Below are 26,078 nucleotides of genomic sequence, written 5' to 3'. Positions count from 1 at the left end.
ATCGGCTGTGGAAATACAAAATTTCATATTATGAGTAAAAATGATGATTTGAAATAGAATAAAATAATTAGTAATTGAGATGTGATGTTTTTCTGTTTACGTTTAAAATATATTAAACTTTCGCTTAATGTTTTACAAAACTAAACATTGTTTTTGCTGTATGCCATATTATGAATAAAAATTGATGATTTGAAATAAAATAATTAATTTGTAATTGTGTGTGTTTCTGTTTAATGATCAGTTAAAATGAGCTAAATGTTGATTGGCACATTCTTTCAAATAAACAAGGATGATACATTCCAATAATGGCACATTCCACCCATGTAATTAAGCAAGAATTTTTCACAAGAATGCCGTAGGGATTCACACCTGACCATTTCCACATCCTGTACATATCCTACCCAGTCCCAATGTCATGAAACAAGTTATTTTTGATTTGACTTTCATTGCTTCATGATCATTTTGAAATTTATATTTTACAGTTTGGAATATTTATATTAAATTCAATTAAAATAAATTCAAAATTAATAATCAATATTCAAAATTTGGGTTGCTACACATTTAAATCACACACTTATTTTAGCAATTTATTTCAATTTCTATCATTCATTGTGTGATCTAAATCTTTAGCAGTTTAACTTAAAAAAATAATTCACTTGAATAATCTAGTAACGTTTGCATTTTGTACATAAGTACTTTGGCATAATAAAAGTAGCTTAGAATATGTAAATTGTTTTAAAATAAATGTACATACTTCATTCAAATTAACGTATTGATTTATTTTGAAATATAATTCTTAGTTACTTTATTGTTAATAATTTTTAAGCATTGGCTAACAAGTCCTATTAAAATGTTAAAAAAGATATAACAAAAAAAAACTAAATTTCAAATAAAGACTGTTAAAATAAATTTAACATTATAATGTTGAAATGACATAAACACACTCAGTCTATTTCATTGTCAAATAATGAAAATGAAGCAATGATAAACGTCCCTTTTCTTTTGATGAGCTTGATTGATCACCGATTGAAATAACATTGATAATTCAATCAGTGACTAATCAAGTATATCAATCGAGGTGACAATCGAGGTGTTAAGTTGCAGATTAATCCCCCAGTATGAAATATGCTGGGAGGAGAAAAGACTAGGGTATTAGGAGGTGAAAAGACTAGGGGGAGAAATGTCCAAGGGGGAGAAAAGACCGTACACCCTGGGTGTGCATTAGTTATTGAAGGGCGATATTATTGATAATGAGAAAAAATTGTGGCAGCCCTTCCTAATTTATTCAGCAGATACATTATTTGAGAACTAAACTTCAGGTGCTGAAGACTGTTGTCAGTCTAGGTTTAAAATCCATTATATATTTACACTAAGTTATAAATAACAAAAATATCCGAATTTAACCCAAAATCCATTTATTAAGTTTAAGAGTTGTCCATAAATTTTATTTAAAAAAATGACATGGAAAAATGCATTTTTACATAATTAAGTGTATGCATATCAATATTAAACCATTAGCTTACCGAGAAAAGATAGAAATGCAAAATAATTAAATTGTTTACAAATTCTGAGATAGTCTTCCGTGTTCAATTATACGAGTACCTGTTTTCCGGTTTACCTATGACGCCACCGGAGTATAAAGGTTACACATTACTAAACTTATGTCACCGATACCGACTGGCCCACAATACCCCATCTGAGTAAAGAAAATTTTATTTCCGCTTAATAATGGACTTCATACAATTTGTAAAATAGCGAAATGTAACACCAAATATCATTATTTTGTATAAATTTGTCGTGACTAATCTTTGATTTAACACTAGCAGCAAGCGGAATCCATGTCACGCGTGCAGTACATACTGGTATAGCCAGAAATTGAACATTTTCTAGGATTTAATTTTTCAATAATAATCATAAATTATGTCATGGTTTAAGCGATAAAAAATATTGCAGAATAATATTCCAAAAGTACGTGATGTTGCTAGTGGAGTGGTTGGTATACCTTCTCTTTTTAAGGACATCCTAGTTTGATCCCCACTAGCCCTGTGTGAGTTTAGTTGGTGGTGTAACCAGTTTCGTGCGCGCCCCCATCAACAACATACACGCAACACAAAACCAGTGCAAAGTTTACTATAGTTCAGACATATAGCGCTTTCCATTGACTTTGGTTCAAAAAGCCTTCTTCCGTTCTATATCTGATCTTTGTATGAATAGGACTTGGCTGGTTGGACAGACAAATCAAGCGTCTTCACATGTGGTAGCTTCCCCACGTATGGGCCTTATTATATTTGAAACAAACAGGGAATTTGGGGTTTTGACAAAGGCTAATAATGTGATCATAACTGAGACATCATAATTATTTAAACTTGCTCAGGTACTGATGCGTATACTTATTTTTATTATGATTTAAAACAGTTTTCTATTGTCTTGAGTTTCCAAATTAACTGTTCGATTTGAATGATGCAAATTTAGATCTTGCACATGTGTTGGATTCTCACGGAAAATCCATACTCTGAAGATCCTTAAATGCTGGACAAGATAATAACCAGGACAGGAACTATGGCTTTAAATCTTAAACTAGTATTTGACTATTTTCACCTTCAAATCAATATACATGTACAATATCCGGGCATTTGGTTTGTTTTGATCTAAAAGACGTAATGACTCCATGACTATGTTTTAATAATTCATAAATGTTGTTAGAACTAATGGAGCACCAGACACTACATTTTTTTAGCTTTTTTAACAGACGTTGTTATCATTATGTCACCTAAATTGTTATACATGTATATGGCAATTACCATCCTATATTAGTATACTTTTGCGTGTGTTTGTTCTAGGTTTGTGTGCTTCCTTGCGTAGAAAAAAATGCCTTTCTGTGTAAGATTATGGTAGATTTTAGTATACAGAAACAAATGCAGATACCATTGATACTTCTATATTATTGATGCTTTCTTTTAGAACAACTCTAGAAAATATACTTGTATTGAACATTTGCATTATTAATAAATGATATTGACGTGTTTTCTTACAACCTATTGCATATTACAGATGCGGTATCAAATTCCATTTGTTTTTGGTTCTATAGTGTCATGCCACTAGTATCCATTTCGGAATACCAGTATTCATACCGGAATACCTTTGTTTAAAATGACATGGGCAGGTAAACGCAAAATGTAATGCCATTGTTTCCGATTCAGAAAAGTTCAACAATAATATTTATTAAAGATATGTATAAGACTTTACCGCCAAAACATTCGAAAATGGCATGTCCAGGACAATGATCTGTTCAGACATTAGTTGGCATTTAAATAAATGTACACAATTTTAAAGATACACATTTTTTACATTTGTGATATATATATTTATTTATGTCGCATAAAAAGGCATTATTTGCACTAAAATACCAAAGGACATAAGAAAATCTTAAATAAACAAAATCATCAATTGGTATTGAACGGATTATTGAATTCAAAATATTGCAATGAAAATCTAAGTCTATAGCATACACAGTCACACACAAATTTCCTCTTGGGAAGAACTTTTGAGTTTTTGTTTCTGTAATTCGAAAGGTGTTGGCATATTATTGGTCAATTCTCTTAACGCCAAGAATTTCGTGCGGGTTCAAAGGCTATCAATAATTATCTAAAATGTCGGTTTGAACTCTAACTAAAGCTCCATGACATGACAACATTTTTCAAGCCTACCAAAGACCTATAGATAACATAATATCTATAGGTCTTTGGCTGATCCCAAGTGTTCTTATCAGTTTCTCGACCACGTGACCCCACCGAGAGATAGCCCGATAAGGCGCAAAGTTTCCAATCTGTGTTATCTATAGGTCTTTGAGCCTACAGATGTCTATGTGTATGAATTACTTAAATATCAAAAGCGACATTAACTGTTTGTCATATAAATGTTGCCAAGACTTTGGCGTGCAAACTTTCATTATTCCTTTTCTTGAAGAGTCTCCTCGACACACTGTTTCAATAATTTCCATTAGTTACAATGTATACGAACGTTGACGAGTGACGTCACGCGCACCTGCTAAATGACCCGAGTTTCTACTGGAGGGCAAAAAGCGCATATACAGAAGCTCTATCTCAATATCTATCTCATAGTACTGCCTTGACAAAATCAACGTTTTTGTTGATAATCATGCATAATATCAAATATAATTTTAATTATGATGTCTGAAAAGACATAAGCATGCAAGGAACTTTATTTTTGAATAATATTGTTATTTGTTTTTACTTCAAACGAACTCGGGAGTGGAAAACCATTTAAGAGCACATACGGTATATGGTTACCACAAAATTTCTCTACTTGCACTTCTTTGCGACCATTTGAAGTTAAAACAAGTCTCAGAAATTGTAATTCTTTCAGAATAAAATAGATTTAATGAACGAAAACAATTGAGTATGAAGACAGACAACAAATAGATAGATTTTATCTTAGCAACATACCTGTATGCATGTAGTAACCTCTATATGTCTAAAAAAACTAACCTTGTTACACATTAAATAAATATTGATTAATGTAATTGATTTATTTAATTGTTGCACCAGTTTTGACACTCTGTGTTGCAGCATAGGTGTTAAATTGCACCTTTGTTCATCACAAATCGATTATCTTGTTATGATCGGAGACCGTCCAGACAAAGACAACAGGGTGTCATAAACCAAGGCACATTGGGTCCATGCCATAAACCACATGTTGCAGACGATTGTCTGTTCATTAAACACAATTCACGATACCTCCATGACATCTCTTGGCATTTTGAGAAATCAAAGCAAAAGCCTTTTATACATGCTTTACGTTACTGTAACCAGTGTTTTGCCCTCCAGTCAATGCGCATGCGCGGAAATATCGAAATGTAAACAATAACAATCAACGTTCGTATAGATGTATTTGCTCCAGTTTTTTTTAACTGAAATTATCATGTTTATATGTTTTCTTCTTTAACCCGAAATGAATTAAAATGGATATCCCAAGCCGATCAGGAAGCAAGTGGAGATCATCTTATTGTTAATGGTTTAATACATATCATTGGATTAATAATGTATATGTTGAACACCGTGGGTACAGCACCCTGTGCAAGTCCGCGACGTACGTGGAGCAATAGCGTCTGTAACACTACGGCTTACCCGCATTCATCGCTACAGGTTTAACCAACTGGAGACATGCAACAAGAAGTTTCGTAATCACCAAAATTTGAACAGCCACACAGATGCTTTAGATTGTGGTGGCTGTGCATTCATCAGATAAAACACGAAAAAAGAGATATTTGGGCGAAACGGCGAGGTATAAAACCCGGAACTATCCGGAAATCTTTATGGTAAAACCCGGAACCGATATAAATGGTTATAACTTCATTATTATTCGTCCGATATTAATTATAATGGTACCGTTGTAAAGAAGATCCTCTACAGATTCTAACCATATCAAAATATTTTATGGCAGGGTCGTAGTCGGCCTGTAAATCGCGGACAAAGTTGGCCTGTTTTAACGTTTTTTTTACACACGCAAATGCCGAAAAGAAAACCCGGAACCGATATAAATGGTTATAACTTCATTATTATTCGTCCGATATTAATTATAATGGTACCGTTGTAAAGAAGATCCTCTACAGATTCTAACCATATCAAAATATTTTATGGCAGGGTCGTAGTCGGCCTGTAAATCGCGGACAAAGTCGGCCTGTTTTAAACGTTTTTTTTTACACACGCAAATGCCGAGAAGAAAACCCGGAACCGATATAAATGGTTATAACTTCATTATTATTCGTTCGATATTAATTATAATGGTACCGTTGTAAAGAAGATCCTCTATAGATTCTAACCATATCAAAATATTTTATGGCAGGGTCGTAGTCGGCCTGTAAATCGCGGACAAAGTCGGCCTGTTTTAACGTTTTTTTTACACACGCAAATGCCGAGAAGAAAACCCGGAACCGATATAAATGGTTATAACTTCATTATTATTCGTCCGATATTAATTATAATGGTACCGTTGTAAAGAAGATCCTCTACAGATTCTAACCATATCAAAATATTTTATGGCAGGGTCGTAGTCGGCCTGTAAATCGCGGACAAAGTCGGCCTGTTTTAACGTTTTTTTTTACACACGCAAATGCCGAGAAGAAAACCCGGAACCGATATAAATGGTTATAACTTCATTATTATTCGTCCGATATTAATTATAATGGTACCGTTGTAAAGAAGATCCTCTATAGATTCTAACCATATCAAAATATTTTATGGCAGGGTCGTAGTCGGCCTGTAAATCGCGGACAAAGTCGGCCTGTTTTAACGTTTTTTTTACACACGCAAATGCCGAGAAGAAAACCCGGAACCGATATAAATGGTTATAACTTCATTATTATTCGTCCGATATTAATTATAATGGTACCGTTGTAAAGAAGATCCTCTACAGATTCTAACCATATCAAAATATTTTATGGCAGGGTCGTAGTCGGCCTGTAAATCGCGGACAAAGTCGGCCTGTTTTAACGTTTTTTTTACACACGCAAATGCCGAGAAGAAAACCCGGAACCGATATAAATGGTTATAACTTCATTATTATTCGTCCGATATTAATTATAATGGTACCGTTGTAAAGAAGATCCTCTACAGATTCTAACCATATCAAAATATTTTATGGCAGGGTCGTAGTCGGCCTGTAAATCGCGGACAAAGTCGGCCTGTTTTAACGGTTTTTTTACACACGCAAATGCCGAGAAGAAAACCCGGAACCGATATAAATGGTTATAACTTCATTATTATTCGTCCGATATTAATTATAATGGTACCGTTGTAAAGAAGATCCTCTACAGATTCTAACCATATCAAAATATTTTATGGCAGGGTCGTAGTCGGCCTGTAAATCGCGGACAAAGTCGGCCTGTTTTAACGGTTTTTTTTACACACGCAAATGCCGAAAAGAAAACCCGGAACCGATATAAATGGTTATAACTTCATTATTATTCGTCCGATATTAATTATAATGGTACCGTTGTAAAGAAGATCCTCTACAGATTCTAACCATATCAAAATATTTTATGGCAGGGTCGTAGTCGGCCTGTAAATCGCGGACAAAGTCGGCCTGTTTTAACGTTTTTTTTACACACGCAAATGCCGTAAAGGAAACCCGGAACCGATATAAATGGTTATAAATGCATTATTATTCGTCCGATATTAATTATAATATTACCGTTGTAAAGAAGATCCTCTACATTTTCTAACCATATGAAAATATTTTATGGCAGGATCGTAGTCGGCCTGTAAATCGCGGACAAAGTCGGCCTGTTTTAACGGTTTTTTTTACACACGCTAATGCCGTAAAGAAAACCAGGAACCGATATAAATGGTTATAAATGCATTATTATTCGTCCGATATTAATTGTAATGGTACCGTTGTAAAGAAGATCCTCTACAGTTTCTAATAATGTTAAAATATTTTATGGCAGGGACAGTGTTAACCTGTAAATCGCTGTGCGGTAAAAGTTGACCGAAAAATACCGTGTTTTTTTTAACACAGAACAATGTCATGAGGAAAACACGGAATAGCTAAAAGGGGTTATAAAATTGTTGATGACGTAAATTACTTAGATTATAAGACTTATACTACTAAATGCTGATTGAGCAAATACGACGTAAACAGATCATAATTTCAACAAAGTCATAATCTTGATGCAATTTATATTTTTATGAACGTGTTTACACGAGCATTAATTTGTACCCGCGCTTTCGGTAAATCTAGTAACCGTTTATAGATATATAAATATATTTACGTAAAACAATGACACTGCGATAAGATGCACTAACGCGCATAATTTAAAATGGTTTAAGAAATCAAGTATATTATGACCAGGTCGGAAATTAAATCATTAGCAATGGTTACCCACGCTTGATTTATAACTAACAGACCCTAAAAACAACGACAATATTTACATAGCTTACAATTAAAGACTATATCAGTTATAAATTATGTCAACCCTCCTGAACATCAACATACAACGGACAGTGAACGAGTACATGTATTTCATCCTCGATCTTATCTGTACAATGAAAACTAGTTCTGTTACATAGCTCATTATTTTCATTCCGGCCGGTCTCTAGCCTGACTACTGAACATACTAATATTCGCGAATAAACCTGAGTTCACAGAAATGAATGCTATTTACATTATTATTTCATGTTTCAAAATCAGTGTGCACTTAATCAACTAGATCTAATAATTAGCACTTACTCATTCGTACAATAACAAAAAATCTGTATAAATTAAGACTCGTTTCATGAAGACTGAAATCAAAATCATGATGAGAGCTCGAATATACGAATTTGAGTTTTTTAGTGAATTTTACTTTAAACGAGAACATTGCACTATGAATGCATACTAATTCGTTGATTTTGGACCAATTCGTACAAGTTTTTACCCGCAGCCTTGGAGCGTTCAAGTCTCTCTCTCTCTCTCTCTGGTGTTAAATGCAATATACGTTTACAATCTCATATTTTTTTGCAGTTATTTCAGCTTGTGGTCTTGTTTACATAAGACGTTTAAAACGATTTTACTACTAGCGAAAGGCATGTCAGTCTTTCGTTGATTTTTTTGTTCTAAAAAGTGCTTTCTGCAATGCGTGCTTATACTTTTGTAAGATACGCTAAAGAGAAGTACAATTCCTTTTACCAAAATATGAATCATTTTCTGCACACGTGAAATGCAAATTATTTCATTGCGAATGAGATGCTAATAGACTGATGTAATGACAGCGATGAATTTAAAGAATCTGTTTGTCTTACATGTACACTATACATGAAAGGAAGGTATCATTACTCTCGTTTATTTTATATATATTATTATGAAAAATTATTTCGTTAAAGGCATAGTCAAACGGAAAAACTTTTCATGGTTATTATAATATATCATTCCTTCACTAAAATGAATGATATATCTTTGGATAGTTGTCAATTTTGTGGTTTAAATTTGAAATGTCATAATATGTAATGTCTCTTACAGAGTATATTATATATACGATTTTGTAGTGACTGTCATGTTTTATACATAGCACACACAATGCACCCATATCCGATTTTTCGTCATTTAAAGTCAAAAGTTTCAATTGGTTGCATCAAAATATCACTCACTACAAGTTGGTTTTTAACTACTTCAAAAAATGAAAATGCCCCTTTAATTGACTATAGAGGATTTGACACCATTGAGTTAATGCTGTTAGTACAGATGACATAATAGTTTCAGATTTTAATTCGCACCGTTCGCTTAACTCAACGTTCAATGGCACGCGAACTTATTATTGTAACTAATGCAAGCTTAAAATAATATGTGAATATTTTCTAAAAAAACCACTATCCTGCGAAAATGGATCTTATTTAATTGTGGTTCCCTCTTATGTTGTCCGTCGACTTTAAGAATAATGTGTCAGTAATAAAAGTATTGTACATATTCACATGCTTTGTAATAAATGAAAGATGCAAATGTGTCCAATTCATCTTTTTCAGAGCGCTTAATGTAACTTCTTTAATATCCAACTTAATTAGCGCCGTCTTTATTAAGGCTATGTCTATTTTAAGAACAGATTACGGGGCGCCTAGATTACAGTGAAGTTTATACTAATGTGCAACAATGATGTGGGTCCACTCTCGTTGTTTATTTTATATGTACATAACAATTTGCAATAAATAACAGTTATTTTCAGTAAATCCAATTTGTTCATAACAGTAGCCAGGTGCCTGAGATAGAGCTGATAAATAGGGATAACCACAGCAGGTGGCTAATACACAGTGTAGACTTCCCCTGTTTTATTATTGGAATTGTTTTTTATCTGATTGGCATTTATGAAGTGTATTAATTCGGGTCTGTTGGCGATCATTTTATGTGCAAAACTGTGTTTCTTACTGACTTTCAATCGTTATGCTTTTAAACACAATTTCATGAAACCATTTAATTAAATACATTGGCGCGTTGGAACATGAATTATAAATCAAGCTGAGTGGTATCAGTTTTTAAATCGCATAACTCGCTTAAATCAACGTTCAATATCACGCACGCTTAACAAAATTATAAAAACATCACGTGATTCATTATATTGGTTTAAAAAAGTATGTACACATATGATATGTATTGTTATATTTTGTTTTTGTTTTTAATCAACAAGAAAAAATAAAACATTGTCATATATATAGCGCTTTATCTTTGCAAAATTCTACATTACATAAAGAAGTATCGTATTTGTTAAAGTGAACATGCTTGACATATTTATAATGCATTATTACAAGTAATATAGTGCACACGGAATTTGACCTTTAACTTTATGCAATCCACATTTTTAAGCGTCGTATTGTAACAGTAGCAGACAACAGGCATCAGGTTAATAAGAATAACTGATGTATTTATAGAACGTGAATAAAATCACCAAGTAACATGTTTTGAAATTACAAATAATAGTATAACATTATTCATCTATCAATGGTCATTAAAAGCTATGTTTAAAAGCAAATAATATCAAAATGTTTGCCGAAATAAACAATTGTGCTGTGTTTGTGTCACGCTCTATTGGTATTTAAGTCGGTCCATACAATCACCGAAAAGCACCGAAAGGCACTCAATTTCTCTCTCTATATATGCAATATATCGTTTCTAGCGTGTGTTAACGGGTTTAATTAGTTATTAATGGTTATATGAATGTATGTCTATACTACATTTTGCCCAAAATTGGATTAATATCGGCAATATACCGACCGAATAGCAATTCATGTGAAGACCGAAAAGCAATCAATTTCTTGTATATAAATGAAAAATTGCGTTTCTATTGTGTGTAACGGATTAAATGAGTTATAAATGGTTATATTTTATGCATACTTATACTACCTTTTGTTTATTATGATGTATTAATGCCCAAAATTGGATAAATATCGGCAATATACCGCCCGAAAAGCACTTCATGTGACGACCGAAAAGCACTCAATTTCTCGCTATATATATGAAAACTTGCGTTTCTATTGTGTGTAAACGGACTAAATTAGTTAAAAATGGTTATATTTCATGCATATTTATACTACCTTGTGTTTATTATGATGTATTAATGCCCAAAATTGGATAAATATCGGCAATATACCGACCGAAAAGCACTTCATGTGAAGACCGAAAAGCACTCGATTTCTCGCAATATATATGCAAAAATGCGTTTCTATTGTGTGTTAATGGACTAAATTAGATAAAAATGGTTATATTTCATGCATATTTATACTACCTTGTGTTTATTATGATGTATTAATGCCCCATATTGGATAAATATCGGCAATATACCGACCGAAAAGCACTTCATGTGAAGACCGAAAAGCACTCCCGCGACAGCACAGAATCACCGAAAAGCACTCAATTTCTTCATATTTACATGAAAGTAAGCCATAAGTGCCGTTTATAATGGATTGAAAACATGTACGTATTAATTAAGTCATTAATCACTTCGTTAAATATTGATATAAGTGTAAAGATCACGCACAATAGTATTTTTATTTGCAACCGAAAAGCACTATCGCGCCAGCATAGAATCACCGAAAAGCACTCAATTATTCTATATATACATGAAAGTAAACTATAAGGGCCGATTTTAATGGAGTGAAAAAATGTACATATTTATTTAGTCAATAATGACTTCGTTAAATGTTGATTTAAGTATAAAAATAAAAAAGGCAGTTCTTCTTTTCATTTGCATCAAATTAAAGGTTAAAGACCGAATGTTTAAAAAAAAACTGCTATTTTATGAATATATATCAAGCACGTACACTTAACCAAAAAATACGATATTTCTTTATTTAATGTAGAATTTTGAAAAAGTAAAGCGCTTTATACATAACAATGCTTCTTTCTGGTACTTCTTGAGTAAATAAACAACAATGTACAGCATATTATATTTGTACATAATTTATAAAAAGAACTATGCGCGTCCCATTGAACGTTGAGTTAAGCGAGAGTTGAGAATTAAATTACACATTCATTGTTTCATTATTTCTTTTTTAAATTGAAATGATTAAAAAAATAAGTCAGAAAACCAGCTTTTCTGCATTAAATGACCTTTAACAAAACGCCATCAGACCCGAATGAATACACGTCATTTATTCCAATCAGGTAAATAACAAATACTATAATAAAACAGGGGAAGTCTACACTGTGTATAAGCAACCTGCTGTGGGTATCGTATCAGCTCAATACACAGGAACATGGTCATAATGGGTACTGTACTGGAAAAATTGGATTTACAGTCAAAAAAACCAATTTCGTTTAAGTCTACACTGTGTATTAGCAACTTGCTGTGGTGATCTTATCAGCTCAATACACAGGAACATGGCTACTGTACGGAAAAAAAATGGATTTACAGCCAAAATAACTGATTTCATTTATTGCTGAAGTGGTGTGTATTTAAATTAACAACGAGCATTGATCCACCTCACCGTTGCACATTATATTAAATTAATTAATTTAATGAACTAATTAACGGCGGCGCTAATAAAGTGTGAAGGTGGAAATTAAGAAATAAGATATATTTTCGCATGACACTGAATACACACGATACATGGATAAAATATAAATAAGACACATTTGAATCTTTCATTTCTCCAACAAAATAGCACGTAGTCACATATATAAGATAGCTTAAAGACCAGAAAACAATATAAGTTAGACACATTTGCATCTTACATATCTTAAAAAAAAAACAACATGTGAATCTAAAGCAATACATTTATTACTGACACTACCTATTCTATATGTTGGCGGACAGCATAAGTTCAAAGAAGGAACCACAATTAAATAAGATCCATTTTCGAATGATAATGATTGTATAGCAAGAAGTCATATATTAATTTTAGCTAAACTTGCATTAGTTAAAATAATTGTGTTCATTAAGTTCACATCAATCTGTTCTGTAAAAAGAGATAGAACAGATTAAAGACGGCGCTAATAAAGTGTGAAAGTGCGCGTGCCTTTGAACGTTGAGTTAAGCGAGAGGTGCGAATGAAATTACACATAATTAAAAACTGATACTATTGTGTCACCTTGCATTGTGCTAACATCAATAACTCAAAAGTGTCTCGATGCTCGCGCAATAAATGGTTTTAATGGAACCATTAAAATCGCTATTATTAATACAAAGCACATTAACTAAAATTCATGCTGCAATTTCTATTTAAGAGTTTCACGTCAATTAGAAACACTTAAAACATTTACATCAATTTACGTATAAGATGATAAACAGCATGAAGTGCTTTTCGGTTGGTACATTGCCGATATATTTATAACTTGCTACCAGTTGATTATAACTATATATTTTATTTGATATTTTACATGACTGTCTTAGTCCTCTAAGCCGAAATGATCCGTAAACTAAAAAAGTTTCTTTGTGTCGTATTACTTAAACTAAATTTTGATTCACATCGTGCATCGAATCATTTCTGTCGGTCATGTCGGTTGATATTCATTATTTTTCTGGGATTGTTTTAGTATGATGCTGCTGCCTTTGCAAATATAACAGAATAGTTTATTTTTGACTTAAGCATGTGAAGCTCATCGTTATTAACATACATATAAATAACAGCATGCGTTGAAGTACACACAAAAACACACATAATTTTAAAGAATAAATAATCTAAATAAACACGAAATATATTTCGTGAACATATTTCGTGAGAATGGTACATGGATGGGTTTAATACACAGTGGTCACACAATGTTATGCATATAGGTTTACAAAAATATAGATACAGTTACATATTTCTGACCTTATTTTTTTTGTGAAAAATGTACTTCTATTTAACACTACATATATATGACATTTTCTCTTATTTTAAAGCATGTTAAACAATACATGGCTAGCTTTCTTAATACAGTTTTGTTTGTGCTATTAAGTAGTTTAATAAACATGAACATATTCGGTCGGATTCTATAATATTTCGGAATTAATGCATTCCTAACATCATTATAATAAGGACATTTAAGAACAAAGTGAAATTCATCCTCGATGTCATTTAGGTTACATAATATACATTTGCGTTGATCTCTGTCAATAAGTGTATATTCAGTTATTATCCTTTATAAAAGTGCGGCTCGTGTGAATTTGTGAATAGCAGAAGCATTTGTCTGCTTAATTAAGATCCGTGTTAGTGTTCGTGTGTCGTATGAATAGATATCGTTGCAGGAAATTACAATGATCCGTAAATTTAAGATCTGTACAGTATTGACGAAATCAGAATGAAGTATCTGGCTTATTTGGTATTTTTCCACACATGTTTTTCTTAACTTTTATTTAATTTAAATCCGTTTATAGGAACTCTATATATATATATAGCGAGAAATTGAGTGCTTTTCGGTCTTCACAGGAAAAGCATTTCGGTCGGTATATTGCCGATATTTATCCAATTTTGTAGTATAGACATACAATCATATAACCATTAATTAACTAATTAAACCCGTTAACACACACTAGAAACGATATATTGCATATATATAGCGAGAAATTGAGTGTATTTTCGGTGCTTTTCGGTGCTATTCGATGCTTTTCGGTACTTTGCGGTGATTGTATGCACCCGTAAATAACTATGTATAGACATCGTGAACAAATATAATCATATCATAATATATATATATATATATATATATATATATATATATATATATATATATATATATATATATATATATATATATATATATATATATATATATATATATGTACTGTGCACGGTACTTACCGAAAAGAAAGGCGCAACTTCAAAAACGTCCCTCTCGTACATAAACTGGAGCGTTTTATATCCAGAATACGAGAACACTGTGTACGATCCCTTACACAAATAATCAGACAAGTACTTTGTCTGGCTATGTCCCACTACTAAAGGCATTGTTAGTAAATAAAATCAAACACAACAATTCGAGCACAAGGTAAATTAACACACTTTATATCAACACCGATTCATAAAATGTTTATATGATTTATATCGTGATCAAAGCTAGACTTGTATTGCAGTTATGATTTTTTTCTTAACAAAAAACTTCTTATTTAAGTATTCGGATCGGAACGGTTTGACAACAAGCTGTATATCTACCCAAGACCCAAATCTTCGATTGACAGTAAGTAAGAACAACATGCCAAGAGCAGATATACAAGGGTGGCACTAACCTGTGATCGCGACCATTGTATCCTTAATTGGCAGTTGTTGTTACTGTGTCCCCGGAAAATTTCAGGGTATTGCATGAACCATGTCACGAAATTGACATTTAACTGGTAATATCAATGTCAAAAGTAGCAGTAACAGACATAGTTACCGTGACTTAGTGGTCTAAGGTGCCCATCTACCTACCCAGGGGTTGTGGATTGATATGGCATCTTTTCATATTGGTATTAACACGGCCGTAGGAATAGGTCCATTGTTTACATTACAATGGTATCAAATAATGTATGGTCGGTTGGGAAAGTGATGATTTTATCACCTTTTCCGGGTAGTCCTATAGGCATTTGCGCGTGTAAAAAACGTTAAAATAGACTTTGACCGCGATTTACAGGCTGAATCTGAACCTGCCTTAAAATATTTTTAGATGGTTAGAAACTGTGGAGGTTCTCCTGTACTACAATACCATTATAATTAATATCGAGTCAATAATACTGTTTTATAACCCCGTTTACCTTTTCCGGGTTTTCCTTAAGGCATTTCCGTGTGTAAAAAAACCCGTTAAAACAGGCTGACTTTGACCGGGATTTACAGGCGGACTCTGACCCTGCCATAATTTATTTTGACATGGTTAATAAGTGTGGAGTATCTTCTTTACAACGGTACCATTATAATTAATATCGGACGAATAATAATGCATTTATAACCATTTCGCTTTGATGCTTCGCCTTATTTCATATTATGCTTTCTCACAATATTTTTTACATATTTAGAAACAGTGGAACAATACCGTAACAACGGTACCAAAAATGTATGGTCGGTTGGGAAAAGGATGCTTTTATAACCCCTTTTAGCTATTCCGTGTTTTCCTCAAGACATTGTTCTGTGTTAAAAAAAACACGGTATTTTTCGGTCAACTTTTACCGCACAGCGATTTACAGGTTAACACTGTCCCTGCCATAAAATATTTTAACATTATTAGAAACTGTAGAGGATCTTCTTTACAACGGTACCATTACAATTAATATCGGACGAATAATAATGCATTTATAACCATTTATATCGGTTCCTGGTTTTCTTTACGGCATTAGCGTGTGTAAAAAAAGACCGTTAAAACAGGCCGACTTTGTCCGCGATTTACAGGCCGACTACGATCCTGCCATAAAATATTTTCATATGGTTAGAAAATGTAGAGGATCTTCTTTACAACGGTACCATTATAATTAATATCGGACGAATAATAATGCATTTATAACCATTTATATCGGTTCCGGGTTTTCTTCTCGGCATTTGCGTGTGTAAAAAAAACCGTTAAAACAGGCCAACTTTGTCCGCGATTTACAGGCCGACTACGACCCTGCCATAAAATATTTTGATATGGTTAGAATCTGTAGAGGATCTTCTTTACAACGGTACCATTATAATTAATATCGGACGAATAATAATGAAGTTATAACCATTTATATCGGTTCCGGGTTTTCTTCTCGGCATTTGCGTGTGTAAAAAAAACGTTAAAACAGGCCGACTTTGTCCGCGATTTACAGGCCGACTACGACCCTGCCATAAAATATTTTGATATGGTTAGAATCTGTAGAGGATCTTCTTTACAACGGTACCATTATAATTAATATCGGACGAATAATAATGAAGTTATAACCATTTATATCGGTTCCGGGTTTTCTTCTCGGCATTTGCGTGTGTAAAAAAAACGTTAAAACAGGCCGACTTTGTCCGCGATTTACAGGCCGACTACGACCCTGCCATAAAATATTTTGATATGGTTAGAATCTGTAGAGGATCTTCTTTACAACGGTACCATTATAATTAATATCGGACGAATAATAATGAAGTTATAACCATTTATATCGGTTCCGGGTTTTCTTTTCGGCATTTGCGTGTGTAAAAAAAAACGTTAAAACAGGCCGACTTTGTCCGCGATTTACAGGCCGACTACGACCCTGCCATAAAATATTTTGATATGGTTAGAATCTGTAGAGGATCTTCTTTACAACGGTACCATTATAATTAATATCGGACGAATAATAATGAAGTTATAACCATTTATATCGGTTCCGGGTTTTCTTTTCGGCATTTGCGTGTGTAAAAAAAAACGTTAAAACAGGCCGACTTTGTCCGCGATTTACAGGCCGACTACGACCCTGCCATAAAATATTTTGATATGGTTAGAATCTGTAGAGGATCTTCTTTACAACGGTACCATTATAATTAATATCGGACGAATAATAATGAAGTTATAACCATTTATATCGGTTCCGGGTTTTACCATAAAGATTTCCGGATAGTTCCGGGTTTTATACCTGCCCGATATTTTATGAAAATTTCGTCCAGAGAACCCTTCACCATATACACATTGCGTATTTATATATTTTGCATTATTGTTGGAATGGCAAGTGGACAATACTTAATTTAAATTATAAATTATAAACGGTTATTGCTAAACGGCACATAATTTCATTTTGGTTCGTTTTGAATAAGACAAATCTCAGTGCGACCTTTCAACCTGTCGAAATTGTGGTAGGTTGTAACCTCTTTATTATTGGGCATACACTTTCAACAACAACAAACGAAAATTCAACACGTAAACCTAGTGTTTGATAATTTAAACTCTAAATAACGCTGAATGTTTTCATTAATAAAGATATGATCGAGGATGATCAGACTGTCACGATGGAAACAAGATATTGGAATAGGTTGGCTCTCAATTCTTAATAAACAGTGATATTTTGCTTTATATTTTAACAGTCTAAGTTGCAATAATAGTTGCAATAATCCAACTCCCAGCTATTGACCCTCCGGGTCCTGGGAGTTGCAACTGGTTTCACGATTTACCATAGAAATGTTACCGCCTGGATTCCGGGGGCTTATTTATTTGTAAAATTAGCAACATAAACTATTTTCTGGCATGAATTAACACAAATAGATAGTTAATATATCTATGGATTTCCAGTCATTACACCCCCTGGACGTTACACCCCTAGTCATTACACCCACTAAGCCTGGACATTACACCCACCAAGATGTAAACATAATTGATTAGGTTACTAAGGTGTGATCACACCTACCACGGGGCACACTTCTCTTGATTAATGATGTTTCTGCTTTAATGTGTGTCCAATGGGAGTCTGTCCAAGTGTTTTTTATTGTTTGTTTGTCTGTATGTCTGTCTTATTGATGTGCAGTGTTAATTGGGAAATAACAATTTTACGGTGTGAAAAACATTTTTCTTTGATCTTTTCAAATAATTTGTTAATTATCAAAGTGTAATAATAACACCTAAAATTAAAGGAGTTTGTTCACACCATTATTATTAAAATTCATTTGAAGATGTTATTGTTTGATTTTATGAATTCTAAAGAATGTTGCATCTTTATGTCGTGGCAAATGAATATCAAAACATCAAAGGTAACGAAGTTAATAAGACAAATATTCAATGCAAATTGTTTTTACTCATTGTCCCTATATATACCAGAACAATTTTAGAGAATATCATACTATCAGGGCTCGCGCTAGGGGGCGACGTGAGCGACAAAGTCGCTTTCCCTACGCCAAACGTCGCCTAAAATTTAAGAAATTGTAGATAAAAAGCGACGTCCAGTCGCCCTTTCATCGGAATTTGTTTACATCCGGTTTTCTCGATGTCAAGGTCTGATTCAATTTCCAATAAACACTGTCGCTGCCCGGAGCGTGTCGCAATTGAGCGACATGTAATTTGAGGTAAACCCCGCCCCTGATTCTCCCAACCTCCGAACTTATCCAATCGGCGAACGATATTCGTCAAGTCAGTGTTCAACTCGAATGCAGTCACGTGCGAGCGGGGTGATAGTTGAAGTTTGCTACTGTGTGTCAAGTGTTATTGATTTGAAATTGATAAGGGATAATCCACGGGGGTGATGTTGCCATATTAATTGATCAATTAATGTGATTACGATGAATTATCGTCTTCATACACTTGTAATCGTTTGTCGGCAAGAATCGTTGCTTTATTTCGATGTTTCGGCGAATTATTTTGAAACGCAAAAAGGTGCAATAATTTTGCGGCGAGTAAATGGTAAGGTAAGGTAAGTTGTACAAACAAAACAAACTTGAGCTATTGTAATTAATTTTCAGTGTCCGCAAAATATTTATCATTATTTTTGGTTATTAGTCGCTCTGATACTAAACAGACTACACATCTCGATTTCAAACAATTTTTGCATGTGCTTCCAGGATTTTGTAGTGAATAAAACACTGTGTAGCTGTGAAATACTAAGAACGCAGAAGGTACCTCAGAATTGAAGTTTGGGCATACCAGCCAACTTCTTATCAACTACAATTGTTTCTTAATTACTCTAAACATGATGGGATGCTGACCACAGCACACATTACATCTTGCCATTATTTGTACTTGTACATATGGTTTTCACTGACCAGCCTGAATGAGCGCTTTTCTTGGCATTATTCTCTTGACTGTACACGTAGTGAAATGTCTTTAGACTCATGGCTAAATGGTCAATCGCCCAAACCCGGGTCGAAACGAAAAAATGACGATGAAAGTGAATGTGAAAGTAAGATAAAATTCTCTAAAACACTCTGTCAAGATTCGTTTGACTGGTATGTCAAAGACGATACAGGTCTATGGCACTGCAAGATCTGCTGGTATGTTCAGTTAACTAAGGTTATAAGTTTGTTTTGTAGATGCGTTTTACGTATCCGCGGATAATTATTATTATTATAAATGTCAATGACGCATCTTCGTTCATTATTACTAAATTAATTTACGTATTCCTGGACGATTATTATTATTATAAATTTCGATATTTTACATGATTGTCCCAGTCTTCTTAGCCGAAATGATCCGTGAAACAATTTTGTGTCTTTGTGTCGTATGAACGAATCTGCACTAAAACTAAATTGAGATTCACATCGTACATCAAATTATTTTGTCGTCAGTTGTCAAAACTAGAGTACGGTTGATATTCAAATGCATTATTTTTCTCTTTCCGGGATATTGTTTTAGTCTGTTGATGCTGCATTAACAAATATAAGTGTATATGAAGTGAAAACACCAAAAATAAACAACGGTTGCGATAGACACCTATAAACATAGCATATACTGTTAGATGCGCATAATATCACTTTAATTTACGTATCCGCGGACGATTATTATTATTACAAGTTTCTATGGCGCATCTTCGTTCATTATTACTAAATTAATTTACATATCAGCGGACGATTATTATTATTATTATTATTATTATATAAATGTCTATGGCGCATCTTCGTTCATTATTACTTAATTTCTGTTGAATAATCTAGTTGATTGCTTTCAATATTTTCTTCTTTACGGTCTTGCTAAATTCGACAGGAAGTTTATGAAATTATGTGAATACGGGCATGTCTACGTATAAAGCATTTTTTTACACGCCAAACTTAAATTGATTTTCTGTGCCACCCGTCGTCACATACAGTCTTGAAACTTGCTTACCATGTGAAGTTGTGCATCTGGGTATTTTCTTGTTATTTTAATTTGTAAAAGTTATGACCATTGACTTAGTATTTTTTCTTATTTCAGAGGTGCCAAGATTGACAGCCCATATTCAAATGGTCACAAGGTTCCGAGTAAAACCACAAACCACACTAGACATGCTTCATCTGGGCAACATATCAACGCCCTGAAATCCTCGACAATTTCGGCGCAAAAACCTATGCAAACATTACTTGCCAAAAAGTTGAACAAAGACGACGTGTATGCTACCAATCTTCTGAAGACTGCGTACCACATTGCGAAAAGAGAACTACCCAAAGAAGAAATGAAACATATGCTGTCGTATGCTACAAACATTGGATTGAGTGTATCAAAAGAGTCTTCGCCCTCCTACACTCACCACCAGAGCGTCACAGAACTTCAAAATGCCCTGTCCAGTGTCATTCTTGAGGACAAGATCGGTCAAATTAAGAAGTCAACAGTGTTTTCCTTTGAAGTACTTAAGTCTTTATAATATTATGCATATTTACATCAAAATGGATTGAACAAAGAGCTAGTAAAATTATGGTTATTTATCTGTTGTGTCTATTATTACTATCACATATATGTGTGTTGTAACCCCCTACAAGCAAACCCTTTGTCCAAGTCTCTCCACTTCTCCCTAAAGTCTCCTCACTTCTCCCTAAATCAGTGTCTAGGGAGAAGTCACTTCTCCCTAAAATTTGAACCCAGCGTGAGCCCTGACTATAGGTATACATTGTTACACTGTCAAAATGCCCCCCAAACAAATATTTTGGTGTATTGATTCAAATTGTAAAAAAAAGGCGTGTTAATAGTTCTGATTTTGCTGTTTCATGTGATAATTGTGGATTATGGCAGCATATTAGATGTGGTGATACCGGTAAGTCATTTTCTTCTTCCTATTATAAACATTGTAGATCTATATAATTTGAGCTCCATGATACATGCGATTTTGGACCTTAGGGCATTTTCCGTTTTTATCAAATGGTCTTGTAACTGATAAATAATTTAAAACACCAACTTGGTTTAAGCTTATTAGCTGCGCCATGCTTCTTTTGTAAATACTCATTTATAAACTTTAACCTACACAATTATATAACTTTTATAATTATTAGTCTCTATAAAACATATCCATTAATTATTAATAATTAGAAACTATTTGTTACATTTTAATCAACTACATCATGTGGAAAGAGTGGAATCCTAATGATACTTTCTTATTCATTTACATAAATGAAATTCAATTTAATGGTCTTATGGACAATACTGGGTATAAATTGGTATCTGTGTTATATCTGTTTATATAATTATTAGTCTCTATAAAAACATATCCATTAATTATTAGTAATTAGAAACTATTTGTTACATTTTAACCAACTACATCATGTGGAAAGTTTGGAATCCTAATAATACTTTCTTATTTTTACATCAATGAAATTCCATTTAATGATCTTATGATTTACATTTTATTAACAAAAATATTATTTTTCTAAAAATATGATATGTAACAGAATGGTATTTATGCAGGAAAAGGGAAATGGGAAGAGACATGACGGATTATACATGTAATATATATTTTTGTTATCATTCGTATAATTAAGTTGATCTTATGTTGCATTAAGACTCATGCCCCAATTTAGTGTTTTAAATCATTGACACAGTTTTCTGATTTCATCATTTATGGAACACAGTTTGTAAAACTAACAGTAACACTGGGCCACTTAGATAAACATTGTACCTATTTGGGCCACATTAGGGCCAGACAAAGACCCTCTAACTGTTTATTAGGGGTCATAAAAGATACACAGACTAGTGCCAATTAGGGCCCTCCCATAAACTGTGAAAACATGCTTTGATTGCTACAGTAAGTGACAGATTCCTGTTGTGTTTCAATATAAAAAGGTATTTCTTCAATGATCCCGGGATCCAGACATAAGCCCCCCAGGACAAAACCCCCCCAATGAAAAAATGAACATTTGGACAATTGCCCCCCAGTAGAAATGACAGGTAGGATATAAGCCCCCCAGTGCTTATTTTGCATCTGGACATTTGCCCCCCAGTGCTTATTTTAGAAGTGGACATTTGCCCCCCAGTGCCTAATTTTCAATGACATTACTCGATTGAGCAGATAATCATGTCCAATTATCACCACCTGATTACTCAAAACCTTTGAGATGATAATCCATTTATCCAATTACCACCACTGAAAGGCTTAAATAATGGAAGGGATAAATAAGGCGACACTGGATTTGATCTCTTCTCTGACTTTCATAACTTCTATGGCTAAGTGGTCAGCATCGTTACTGTGTGTTGTGGATGATGTGACCATAGTAACCTGAATATATAAAAACAATTATTTAATATTGTAACTAAGGATAATAGCAATGAAACATTTAATTTATTATATATAAAATTATTTTGTGACGTTTTGTATAACTGTTTGGAATTAATTATGTAAATTAATTGATATTTTGAATGTTGGTAAAGCTTACAAATACTACATTTACCTTTACTTCAAAAAATTAAATTAGTGAAGTTATGCAATACTGTCTGGAATTAATTTTGCAAATCGCTATTTTAAAAGTTATGATAGCAAAGATAACAAATAGCAGTTTAATATTATACTTACATCAAGATTAGTTGTCAAGGTTCCTTTACATGAAGCGCTTCTGCGCTTGGAACATTCCCAATGTATTGATTCTTTACGAGACTTCTTTTTGGTGTAAGAGTACCCATCCTTCAGTAATTTCTCAGACCCTTTATTACTCTTAATAATTTCCATGATGAAATGTATCATTTGAAATGTGATAGTTTCCTTATATACTAAGTTTTAGTTAATTGTCACTCAAACAATGTAACTACAAAAATAATTGCCTTTAAATGTTGTTATATGTGTTCACTTTAATTATCATTATTTGTACTAAGTTATGATAATTATTATTGATAATCCTTTTGATTGATTAAATAAAGAAGCCATTAATTTTCATTAACAAGTATATGATCAAAGCCACATGTCACACCTTTAACAAGCTGATAATCCTTTTGATTGATTAATTAAAGAACAATTCTTTAAGATGTTTGTTTTACCTAAGATTAGGAAATTCAAGTGTGTTTCTGGGCCTTTTTTATTTCAAATTATAATGATCCAAGTTTCTATGATTATATATTTGTGAGATATGAAATAATAATGAATCCAAAGACAGAGATATACTAGTTTAATGGAAACAACATATGATATTAGCACTGGGGGGCAAATGTTCACTTCTAAAATAAGCACTGGGGGGCAAATGTCCAGATGCAAAATAAGCACTGGGGGGCTTATATCCTACCTGTCATTTCTACTGGGGGGCAATTGTCCAAATGTTCATTTTTTCATTGGGGGGGTTTTGTCCTGGGGGGCTTATGTCCTACAATCAATGATCCCTCATTATCAATTCTGACTTTAAGGTTTAATGATATTGTAATTAATGAACTTTGATTGTGTTTTGTTTATTCTAAATATTTTTTTTATTTATCATTTTTCTATTATTTTATTTTCAAAGTTTTTTCTGTCTGTATATTCTTGAAAAAAGTATTTATGATTTAGATGCATATTATTACATTATGGTGAAATAAAAATAAATTTATATGAATTAAGATTGTGTTTTGTTTATTCTAAATATTTTTTTTATTTATCATTATTTTTATATTATTTTCAAAGTTTTTTCTGTCTGTATATTCTTGAAAAAGGTATTTATGATTTAGATTCATATTATAACATTGTGGTGAAATAAAAATAAATGTATATGAATTAAGATTGTGTTTTGTTTATTCAAAATAATTAGGGTATTTATCATTATTATTTTTTGTTTTCAAAGTTTTTTTCTGTCTGTATATTCTTGAAAAAATTATTTATGATTTAGATGCATATTATTACATTATGATGAAATAAAAATAAATGTATATGAATTAAGATTGTGTTTTGTTTATTCTAAATATTTATTATATTTATATTTATTTTTATTTCTTCAAGTTTTTTCTGTCTGTATATTCTTGAAAAAAGTATTTATTATTTAGATGCATATTGTTACAGTCATTCTGGTGAAATAAAAATTAATGTTTTAAATGATGGCTGCTCAATTAAATAATTTGAGCAACCATTAATCTCATCAGTGTCATCTTACATGACAAATCCAATTAGTGGTTCATAAGTTGATTACACCTTTCTAATCTAATCAATATCTTGGTGGGTGTAATGTCCAGGCTTAGAGGGTGTAATGACCAGGGGTGTAATGTCCAGGGGGTGTAATGACTGGACACCTATCTATGATGAGCAAATTAAGATAACTTACATTAACAATGTCAGCATATTCCAAAGTAGCCTGAAAATTTGATGTCATACCCTAACCATCTTTGTTTTACTGGAGGCAAAAAGCGCCACCTTGTATTACATTAAGGTGTAGCTCAATATAACCAGAAAAGATTAAATTTTATGGAAATAATGTTGCATTTTATTGCAAACACACAAAAATTATGTTTTTTTCAACATCTGTGAAATTTTTGGTATCAGATTTGACCTCACTAAAATGGCGACCACACCTTACTAAATCCTAAATATTTTTTGGCTGAGGTAAGATACAGTCTTAATTTGAACAGTATTACTTTTCTTAAAAAACACCCTTTTTGATGATGTATAAAACTTGATAGTTTGATGAAAGAGCAAATTTGGCCTTTCTTTGTTACTTACATGATATGGTGTGCTCGCAGAAGAAAGATTTTAATCAAAGTTTCAAACACGTCAACCGTAAATGTAAATGTCAACTTGTTTGCATATGGAACAGTTTTTATTAACCAAAACAAAATTAAAAGAACGCACAGGGTGTGTTTACAACAACATGTACCATTAAACGGTTTACCTATATGCAGGGCTCAAGCTAGACTCCAATTTTTGGGAGAAGTCACTTCTCCCTAAGCTCTGGAGAGGGAGAAGTGGAGCAGTTTTAGGGAGAAGTGGATCTTTTGCGATCACCGATGGACCATTGTGAACCATGACCTGTTAATGTGTATGAACTAAAGTAATAAAATCATTCCTTTTAATAAATTTATTACTGACAAAAATATAAGCATAAAAACATTATAAAATAATGTTGAAAAATAAGTTTTATAAGCACTAATTTATCAATTCATACATATGACACAAGAGCAAAGCATAAAACTCAATATATACATGTATGTTTGAATTTGAGCACTTCAGCTCAGTACAAAAGCACTTTTTTACTTATAGTACAGCTTGCGGACTTTCAAGGACTTCTCAAGATTTATTTTGGTTAAAATTACAGACAATAGGAAAATCAGCGTCAGTAAAATTGCGACCCCATCAAATTGTGACGCATTAATATTGTTTAACATGTTAA

At 32.8% G+C, this 26,078-nt stretch overlaps 2 protein-coding genes across 3 annotated transcripts in view; one reads left to right on the top strand and one right to left on the bottom strand.

Annotated features, from left to right (window-relative positions):
• Window positions 1-26,078, bottom strand: part of LOC127834498 (uncharacterized) — a 213,288-nt gene that overhangs the window by 100,630 nt on the left and 86,580 nt on the right. The gene's annotated exons all lie outside the window — the stretch shown is intronic.
• Window positions 17,744-26,078, top strand: part of LOC127834500 (solute carrier family 17 member 9-like) — a 52,454-nt gene continuing 44,119 nt past the window's right edge. For both annotated transcript variants that reach the window (XM_052360372.1, XM_052360373.1), the window contains exon 1: window positions 17,744-17,890. In XM_052360372.1, coding sequence (XP_052216332.1) covers window positions 17,841-17,890 — 50 coding nt within the window. In that variant the 5' untranslated portion in view covers window positions 17,744-17,840. The remainder of the gene's footprint in view (window positions 17,891-26,078) is intronic.

This window comes from Dreissena polymorpha, chromosome 6, assembly GCF_020536995.1.
Source record: "Dreissena polymorpha isolate Duluth1 chromosome 6, UMN_Dpol_1.0, whole genome shotgun sequence".
In the NCBI taxonomy this organism is placed as follows: Eukaryota; Metazoa; Mollusca; class Bivalvia; order Myida; family Dreissenidae; genus Dreissena; species Dreissena polymorpha.
Note: the sequence above shows the minus strand (reverse complement) of the source record. Positions and strands in the feature narration are given on the sequence as shown.